Source organism: Buceros rhinoceros, unplaced genomic scaffold, assembly GCF_000710305.1.
Source record: "Buceros rhinoceros silvestris isolate BGI_N320 unplaced genomic scaffold, ASM71030v1 scaffold1871, whole genome shotgun sequence".
In the NCBI taxonomy this organism is placed as follows: Eukaryota; Metazoa; Chordata; class Aves; order Bucerotiformes; family Bucerotidae; genus Buceros; species Buceros rhinoceros.
Genome location: NW_010394611.1, coordinates 45,800 through 56,192, shown reverse-complemented (window position 1 = coordinate 56,192; position 10,393 = coordinate 45,800). Strand labels below are relative to the sequence as shown.

Below are 10,393 nucleotides of genomic sequence, written 5' to 3'. Positions count from 1 at the left end.
TGCTGAGCGATTTGTCAGTGCACAGGCCCTGCATCAGAGGGGTCTCTAAGGACCATGGAACAAAGATTGATTGCTGCATCCCAAGCAAATTTTCATGTTTCTTTCAAATAGTAAGTTGTTCAGGAAGAGGAAGGGAGCAGTGCTTTTTACTTGCATAGAATTTTCAACATTTTTGGTTTTTCTTCTATTTTAAGGCCACTGCCTTTTTATGTTGTAAGACAGTAAGTTTTTCTCCAGATACATCCTAGCTCTGGATTCCTTTTGAACTACTCTCCTGAATGACATTTAATGTACTGTTCTCCCACCCCATCTTCACACTTTGTTATGTGCTGTTTCTTAGGTTTATAAACCTTGTTATCCATGCCAAATATCCACCCACTCCATATTCACATTTTTCCTTTAAACTGCATTTCTTTGAAGCCCACCAAAAATAATCTGCAAGCTAAACATACCAACTCTGCCTTGAGATCTGACAGTCCTCTGATCATCAGATTTGCTACTGCGGGCTGAATTCTTTAACTTCTGCATTATAGCAAATAAATCAGGGCCTATTTTTTTCTTAATACCGTGTACTATCTTTTTCACCATATATATATTATATACCATGAAATTCAGCCCAGCTGGTTTCCTGGAGGCCATCTGGCTGAGCTTTGCTGCTTGTTGTTTTGTTCTTGTCGTTCCAGCTGAAAGCCCCCTAATTGTGGAAAAAAACCCGAGGTCAGCAAGAAGTAGGATGAGGTAAAATTTTTGTTTGCAAGTTCACAGAACTTGTGGAAGCAGGTATCTATGAATTGTACAATGCTGGAATTTGTTTTTCATTGTGAGGGGTTTTATTTGTGTTTTTTCGGGGAGAGGTTTTTTTTTTTTTACACAAAACAAGGGAAAGAATTGTTGAAATGGGTAAATTTGTTTAGGAATGATTAGTTGAAGTTTAAGATGCAGGAAACACATCTAAAAAGTTCTGGATGGTAAGATCTGTTAGGCGGTTGTGACTGCTTCATGACCTAGGCTGGCATATGGCATGCTTGTGCACTTTGTGTGTAGCAAAGGTGGTTGTGTGGCTTTGGAAGACAATCTCCTGTGAGGTGAAGGATCTACCATAATTAAAACTTTAAATCTCTAACTGGTTCACTGTTGGAGAGCTTTCCTGAAGAATTTGAGCATAAACCTTTAGTAAGCTCAGTGAAATATATAAGTGGCTTTCACTGTTATGCTTTGGAAGATTTAACATATGGCTTCATATTCCCTCCAATTTCTTCTTCCTTCTGAGGAGACTTCCTTGCTTTTGGCTAAGAAATATGCACAAGTACTTGGAGAGGAAGAAAACCAAAACAGACTCTGTAGGGGGCAGGGGGAGGGGCGAAGAGAAGGAGAGAAATACATGCTTTGTTTTTGCCACAGAGTTCTCGGCCATATTAGTTCTCTACTCTGGAAAGAATGTCTTAAAAGGGGCTATGAAAACATCTGCCAGTTAAATGAATGTAACTGTAGTTTGTGCTGGATGCAAGCCATTGTGTGAGGGGCACAGATGAGTAACAGCTTTCAGGTCTGCAGTCCCTGAGGAAGTGACACATCCCTTGGGTTCTCCTGCCACAGGTATCCTGTTGTCTCCAGCACGGGATGTGGGTAGTGCCAGGTTCTTGCAGTGGCATGACTGGGGGACAACCTGTCAGGTCTATCCTTCCACTTAATAAGTGATAGCTTAATTAGCCATTACTAGTAATATTATCCTGAGTGTTGCCAGTCAGACCAGGCTGGACATGCATCAAAAGAACATTTTACTTTCTCTTGACCTAAACTTTCCTTTCCCTCATCCAAACAAATTATTGAAAACCACCAAGTTTTATGTGTTCCTGAGCTATGAGGAATATAGGAGGCAAAAAAGGAGGTTTTTTGCTGTTGAGCTGCTCTGTAAAGGAAGTCCTGTATGAGTAGCTTGTAGTCCTGAGGAAGACTGCAGCCACTGAAGTTTTTTAGAAGCTGGGGACATTTGGTTTAGTCTTCTTATGCTTTCGTTAGTTTCTTCCTTTAAAATATTTTTGCGACAGAATTATTGATATTTATCTCTTGTCTCTGAGGTTTCAATCTGTAAGTGTTCTGATTGTCAAGAAGTATTAAGTCTCTCAGGAATTAATTCAATACCTCTCAGAATGAAGATGCTTTGAAGTCACATAGCAGTTGCATACATTTTTGCATGCCCCAGTGGTATTGTTCTGTATCTTATCCACAGAAACGCCACTTTGTCTTCCAGAGTTTACTTTGTGCGGTTGTGTGGATATCAGTGTGGGTAGGACTCAGATCATTACATCAGCTATCTCAGAAATGCCTTATGTTAGTCCTGGGGCTATGACTCTGTTTTGGTGAACTGACTGAAGCGGCATCTTAATATCTTGCAAATGTAAGTGTTTAATACTAGAAACCAGTTTCCTATCATAAGAATTAAATGCAATAGGGAACAATCAGGAGTTTTCCATGTTAGAAACCAAGAATCTTCCAATTTCCACATTGCATCTCTTGTCACATGGGGTAAGAATGTAAATGAGTCAGCTTCAGTTCTGGTTTTGGGTTTTTTCCAGTGAATGACAAAAATTTTGAAGTCATAGTGCAAAACATTAAAGATTTTTCTGTTAGTATATCCTGGACCTAGATTTATAGGTTTTGTTTGTTTTGTTGTGTTGCTGGGATTTACTTCTTTTTTTTTCAGATAACTAATGTATGCCAAGAAACCTTGTTTGTGTATCTTAAATACTATAACCATGCTATGTGTTTGAAAACTTATTCTGTGGTACAAACATACAGAAGAACACCCCGTTTTACTCATGCTTGGTTTAAATGAAATAAGTTCAGTGTTTTTTAAGCACTTCAGAGCTGCAAAACCTAATTCAAAATGCTACATGAATTCCATATGCTCTTACAGCTAAGCAAAAGGAGTGTACAAAGATACCTTTCTAATATTGTAATGTTTTACAACCACTTTGCAGGACAACAGAGAAAAAAATTACAAAAAGCAGCTCAGAATTGTGTGGTTCATCTGTGCTCATGAGTATGCAGCTCCCATTGTTGACAAATGAGTCGCTTGACTGCAGGCAGTATGAGGTCAAGAAATATTAATAAGATGCTCTCTTCTTTTCTGTTTATTTCTGCTTTTTTAAAAATACATCCTCGTTGTGACGTGACAGAGCATTTGAGGTCAAGCTATCAGTGGTGATGGAGTAAAGCACCTTTATCTAAGCCTTCGCTAACACAATACTCAGCCGTGACTCAGAGAGGGTAAGTGAACTGACTTAGCTTTCTCTGCTGTGGTAAAACAAGTTACAGAGAGAACACACTGAAAGCCCAGGGCCTCTAAATACTTTTCCCTTTTATGGAATAGAGCTCCCAGATCACCATTTCCTGGAGATTGTATTCTAAGCCTTCTCAGTGGTAAAAGAAATTTCTCTGCATTCACTGATCTATATCTGACTACAAATTTGAGCTCAGGGGATCACTTTTTTCCTAACTATTTTAAGCAGTAAGTTTACGATAGCAGACCAAAACGTTAAAAACACCCCAACCTCTCTTCTTTCTTTCTTTTTCTTACATTTTTTTCTTTACATTTTCTCATTGTAGTGTGGGAATAAGCAGAATCTGGTGAATAGAACAGGTAATTTGTTGGGTTGTTTTTTCTGAATTCGTTTTGTAGGTACAAAAGGCTCAAGCAGACTTAGATCTTTGTCCACATCCACTCTTCTTGTGACATGTAAGTTAATCTCTGTAAGTATTTAATTTTATAAGGCAATTTTGAAGCTCTTAAAATTTCTAAAAGACTGGAATTGGGGGGGGATCATTTACTTTGATAAAATACTACAATAATCTTGTGACATCCTTCGATAGCGTAGAGGTAGGGTAGACAGAGTTTGATCAGTGTGTAACGAAAGAAATAACAACCTTGAAATGGTCTGAGTGACTAGGATATTAACACGTGCTTATGCACCTTGACTGTTTAAGTGTATTTTTTATCTATCTTTTCAGTATCTTCAGGAACAATAATGACAGTTGTTTCAGTTGGTATCTCACTGTATTGCATATATTGTTAACATACCATTTCCTTCTTTGACTGAAACATGTTTATACTTGTGGAAAGGAGATGAAGCTGGCAAAGCTAATGACAGCATGATTCCAAAGACTCTTCAGCTGGCAGATAAGCTAGGCTTCGAACCAGGATAGTCATGTTCTCTGCACTTTGGCTGAGGGTTCAGTAAGGCTCTAAGCTGGCTGGTCTTGTAGACAGAAGTGTAAATTTCTGCAGGTTCCAAGGCTGTACACCTCTCCAATGCTCTGCTGACGAAGAAAAAATGTACCTTCCAGGGAAATAAATTTTACAAGGACTTTTCTTTTTCTTCCTACATTTGTGAGACACAGATAAGCTCCTCTAACTCTTGTTAGAGTGTTCTCATGAAACCCCCTTTTTCTATGTGCTTTGACTCTCACTGGCATTTACTGGGGCAGTTTTCATTACCCAATAGCAGTGATGGAAGACAATTTATTCACTAGTGTCTTTCTGTCCTTTGCAATTCCTACTGGTATCAGAAGACAGTAATTGATACAGAAAATGTCAGAACTCCCTGCACAGCATGGAGCAAGAAGGTGACTCCGTTTGTTATATTGCTTTGCATTTACAAGATCTGATGTTTGTACTGGTTAAGCTTCATAAAGTCTTCAAAAGATCTGGACTACTGATTCTAAGAACACTGAATGGGTTAAAAATAAGCTTCTAGATTGAAAAAACAATCATTCAGGAGTTCTAAATAATATAGCTTATGAATTGAAGTATGCCCTTATATAGTTTGTTGAAATACCAGTAAGTAGTAGCCCTTACTTTGGCACCTCAGGGGACTGTAGCAGTGCAGTCAAGAGGTGCACAGACTGCATTTAAGAAGCCTCAGAATATGAATAAGGATATGCAAGCTTTTGCTACTCCAATACAGTCCTCAGCACTGGAGTTTTCTGAAGGGATATTAGCAAAAAATAGAAGAAAGTCAGAGAAAGGTTCTAATTGTGTCAGACAGAGATGGACTGAATTCAGTCAGCTCCAAATCCAGGAGTTGTTAAAGTGGCATAAATTCATCTTCATCCTTCTACTCTCTGTTATCCCTTGGCTGTACTTTCTGTGCTGCATCTTAAAGACAACACAGCTCAGGATTTGTCCCTTTCTATTCTTGGAAGCTTGCTGATTATTTTTTTTCTCTTAATGTTTTTTTGCGGTTTAAATCTGAAAAATGAACTGAAACTTGATGTGCTTAATAGCTTGCTCCTGTGTCCATATGACTATAAGTTTAGTATGTGTTAGGAATTCAGCTAAGACTGGGAATAAACACTTCAGTGCAATAACTTACACAACTCCATGTAGCATGGCAAATACTTTTTGGCCATGACTTGAAACATTCCTGATTTTTCAGGCCCAGCATTCTGTTGATTTGAGCCTGTCAGAACCATTATAAATTCATAAGGCAAATACTAAGAGGGATTAGATAAATAAACAAATTTATACCTTCTCTTTCTTGTTTTTGTTCGAATTTGAGTTCTTGCAAACTCGGAAATTGGATAGGATGCCAGGATTTTGTTACAGAGATGAAAAGCAAGTCCATGTCTCTTTTTTTAGTTACCTTACTCCTGTCTTGTCTTTGTGTGTTAATAGCTGGTGATTGTTGTTTGATACAAAACTGCTGAAACACACCAGTGTTTTAATAATTCTGCTCTCTGCCTAATCTCTGTGGGTTTATTAAAAACCATGTAATCATAGATGTCTGTTTTCCATCATATTAGGGATTTTAGAGATATTATGCCTTAAACACTTTTAAATCTTTTTATTCTTAAAAAAGCTTCCTCTACTCTTATTTGAAGTCAGAGGTGGGTACAATCCTGATACAATCACAAACTTCTATTTATTGCAGTAGTGCTAGAAATTAATTCATAACAGGTTCAAAATTTCTGCAAAAGCTTGAAACATGCTGTTTCTACAGCTTATACTGCTCTGAAAAAAATTGTGCTCACTGTTCAGGAAAAGTCTTTATCTTGGTCTTATGACATAATTGTGTCATATATCCTGCATCTTTTCCGCAGTCTTTATCAAAGAATTTCAATGAAATAAATATTTCTTCTGAACACATCAACAATCCTTGTGTAGAGATAATCTTTACAATCTATTAGTTTTGCATTAAATTTTATACAAGGCGACCTTGTATTCTTCTTCTAATAAGTGAGAATTGAGTTTTCAATATAATGTGAAATAAACCTAATAAAAGTATGGGTCTTAGCTTCTTCTGTAGTCCGAAGTTTTCACACCTTCTGTACGTTTTATGACAATTTTTTCTGCGAAAACAGAGGTAAGGAACTTCTTACTACTGCAGCTGCTTCAGTATTGCTTGTGAATGATTTTGTCTCTTTTTTTTTAAATCAACATAAGTATTTTGATAATTGTCAGACCAACATGTGTCTGAATAGAATTCTCTGCTTTTCCCTGAAATGGAAAGGAAAACTGTAGAAGGTCAATCTTACAACACTGATAAGTGCCTTGAACTTAATCTCCACATCTCAGCCTCTCTGTTCCATCTAGCTTGATTTCCAGAAGACTAAAGGGATTGAGATGAGATTAGTAATTTGTTTGGGAGAAAATAACACATTTTAGACATTGAACCTATGCTTGTTGGGTATATTTATCTCCTTGGCACACTATTCAAGTTGTTATATTACTTTTTGAGTGTACAGCTCCATTGTATACACAGCTGTGAATTAACTGTAAAGGGAATATGGTTAGCTCTTACTAGTCCAGACAGAAACTCTATACCAGATTGTCTCTGATAACTGCGTTGTCTGTCATCTGTAGGCAACACCAAGGAGTTGAATAATTTATGAGGACTGTTCCTTAACTATCCGGTAGGTGTCATAGTAAGTCCTGTAATAATACCTACACTGTGTAAGGATTAGTACTCAACATCTCTCATCTTCAGACTACTGTTGAGGCTTTAATGCTAGTAATATCCTTGTGAAGGCAGTAGCTCCTGTTGATGCTAATAACAAAATTTTTCTCAGCTAATAGACAGTGATTTTCTTTCCATTTGGGCATTACTGCTCCTTTGCTTCAGAAGCGTCTCGCACGGTGTTGTCTTGTGCAGGTGTACACCAAGTCTTTGCACAATGCACCTAGGCCTTGCTCTTGCTCAGAGGAAGAGTGCCACCATCTGGGTTTCCAGTTCACTCCTTTCTCTGAGATCACGCTCTGTAACATTAGGACTTTATTAGTTACTAAAAGGCTTATTATGGATATCCAGGATGCTGCTTCCTTCTTAGAGGACTTTTAGAGAGGGTAGTTTAGTCACAGCCAAAACAGTCATAGTAACAAAAAAACCCCAATCTGTAAACTGGAGAGAAGAGATGTAGATAGCAACAAGAACAGAAGGTTGTCCATTTTGCATGCATTTACCAAGTTATATTTGACCTTGAAAGCTTTAGTTAATAAAACACAAGATAGCATTTTTAATTTTAAACTGTTTGTTATTGTAAAGTGATCTCAGAGCATAGAGTTTTAAACAGATTTGATTTGTATTTTTGGCATCTAACACAGCCTGCAGATCACAAGGCCTCTCAGCGCTTATGCCTTCAGTCTAACTTGAAACAGATATTCTCAGCAGTGCATGGTCCTGTTAGTCCACATTGCAGTTCCACGTGCTTCACGCTGTCCACCATGCCAACCTCACCTGAAGACAAGGGACAATCAAAAGAGGCACCACACAACAGTTCTCCTCCAGCCAAAGTAAGCACTCATACAGAGGTGTTCTCTGACACTTGTGGAAAACCTGAGGCTGAAACCTGTTTGTGTCTATTTAGGTGTTTATAACCTAAAATCTAGTACTCACTATGTGTTGGTGTGTTTTGATTAATTGATGAAGCTATGAATGAACTTTCAGTTGATATTCTTAGAATTCTTCAAATATTTTTATAGACTAAGAAATAAAACCAAAGTTGCTTGAGCACTTGTTTATCAATTTGATCTGGAGGCTTGTATGTCTGCCTTTTCTGAACTATTTATATCAAAGCTGTCCAAAAATGTCCTTTTTGATGTTATTACAGAAAACTGTAACCTAACCATTGAGAAAAGAACTTAGCCTTGTACTTCACAGTAGTCTTGAAACATGTAGTGCTGCCTTTACAGCCGCAGAAGTTGCTACGGAATTCATGTGTGTGTGAAGGATGGAAATCTGCTTTTTGGTTTGCAGCCTTTCTCAGTGCTTTATTTGCCACAGCAGTAGCTCAACATATACTGGAACTATACAGAGAGAAAGTGGGTGGTCCCCAGGTATATCCATCATATTGCTAATTCGTGGCATCTACATGTTTTATTTGCAGATAAATTAAAAAAAAAAAAGGATTTTTCTTCCTTATGAATAATTTATACCACTGATAAAAAGCAATTTTATGTTCTAATAGTGTTGGAGGGATTTTAATTGTTAGCTTAGCTGAAATAAAGAATTTACAGTGATTACAAAATCACAGGTTATCCAGGTCATCCTGTTTTATGCAAACTGGTGTAAAAAAAAAAAAAAGAGAGGATTTATAATCTGGCACATCCTCAGTTAAAAAAGTGTCACTGTCATTGGATTTGAGGACACTGTATTCTACACTTTAGATGAAAACATCCGCTATTTTAACATTGTTGGAAAATATGTCAGCAGTGAGCGCTACACTGATTTGTCATGCATTCCATCTAAATTGTACGTTGTGCTGAGTGTTAGTTTCCTGACTTACGATAAACAACCCAGATGGATGCAAATTCATCAGACTTAGCTGAGAACATATATTAAGTCAAGAAGATTTTTGTTTGTTTGTTTTTAACTCATCCATGTGAAGAGTATTTTAGCACAAAATATTTGCTGGGTAAAACATATCTGAAGAGAAAAAAAATAAGAAAAGCTAGCAGACATCGATGAATCTGATCCTGTGTGTGCTCTTGTCAAATATGAGAAATGAAGAATTCCAACCACCTAATCTAAAGTAAAAAATTTAAGTAACTTTTTAATACATTATACAGGCCTTTTAGAGGTAGGTCTTAAAGGCACTGTGATAATATGATAGTTCCTCAATCAAGGAATTGTGCAAAATGCTTTGTTTTAGATAAATTGATATTTTTGTGCAGAGAGTAACAGTGGAAGGATTTTAATCAACACACTGCTCAGGAGCCTACTTAAGGATTGCAGCTGACCAGTGTTGTTTGATCTTGTTCATACCTGCAATAACTCAGGCCTTGCTGGAGTCCAAGTTCTACAGAGTGACTGTGTAATAAGTAAAATATCTTATTGTCGTGAGATAAGGACTTGCAAGGAGAGGGCATCAGAAGGAACTAACAACATGTGGACTTCTTTTCTGCCATTGAACAAAACTTTCCAAATATGGATTCTCATCTTCCCTGAAGTGCTGTCTGTTGTCTAACAATTTCCTCATTCTGTCTTGCCTCTTCCCAGCATGCAGAAACGCACACACATTCACAAATCAGTTCTGAGAAAAAGAAAATGAACCTTATATCACCTGTAATTTCTTGCTTATTTCAAGTATCTTTCAAATGATGGGAAGACCTGGGTTATATTTCTCAAATTCATTTTGAGAAAACAGATACGGTTTTCCACTTCAGCATTTCTTACAGCAGCCTGTGTTCACCATTCTGACTAACTCTAAACAACGTTCATCAAAGTATTCATTAGCGACGTATTCCTGAGGCAAGTAGATGTCAAAATCCCTTTAACACAGGTGTGAGGCCAGTCAGCCTAATTCCAAGAACTTTAGACCCCTGCTTGAAATGTTGTCTGAATTAAGAGTATGCAGTTGAACTCTTAGTTTGTGTGCTATCTTGTACAGTAAGTATTGAACATTTAAGAGAAGTTTTATGCAGAATAATTTCTCCCACCAAAAATCATAGAACTTCGGTCAGATGTAATTTTTAGTCATTTCTATATTTTAATTAGATTTATTTCACACAAAATAACATTACTTCATGAAGTAATACTGTAATATGCTTTGACTGATACCCTTAAACTTATTTCAGATTTTTAGTAATAAAAATGTAATTTCTATATGTATAATGCATACCTGCAGCAAAGAAAATTAGATCCTTACCAGTTATGTTAGGATTTATAGTGGCCTATAAATCTCCCTCTGTCCAGGGTTGGTTGTGAGCTGCCATCTTGCCCTCTTTTTTTAAATAAATAAATCCCTATTTCTATTTCCAGCTTTCTCCTCTCTTTGTATCCTGAATGCTATTTTACTGGATCTTCTCACTGCTGAGGAAAAGTCTGTCTCAGATGTTCGTAATGTTTCTCATAAACTGATTATTCCATCATTCAAGCTTCTGCATTTCTTTTTT

At 37.1% G+C, this 10,393-nt stretch overlaps 1 protein-coding gene across 1 annotated transcript in view; it reads left to right on the top strand.

Annotated features, from left to right (window-relative positions):
- Positions 1-7,686: 7,686 nt before the first annotated feature.
- MRVI1 (murine retrovirus integration site 1 homolog) overlaps positions 7,687-10,393 on the top strand; it is a 30,545-nt gene continuing 27,838 nt past the window's right edge. The window contains exon 1 of the mRNA XM_010145257.1: positions 7,687-7,792. Within this exon, the coding sequence (XP_010143559.1) occupies positions 7,724-7,792 (69 nt within the window). The 5' untranslated portion in view covers positions 7,687-7,723. The remainder of the gene's footprint in view (positions 7,793-10,393) is intronic.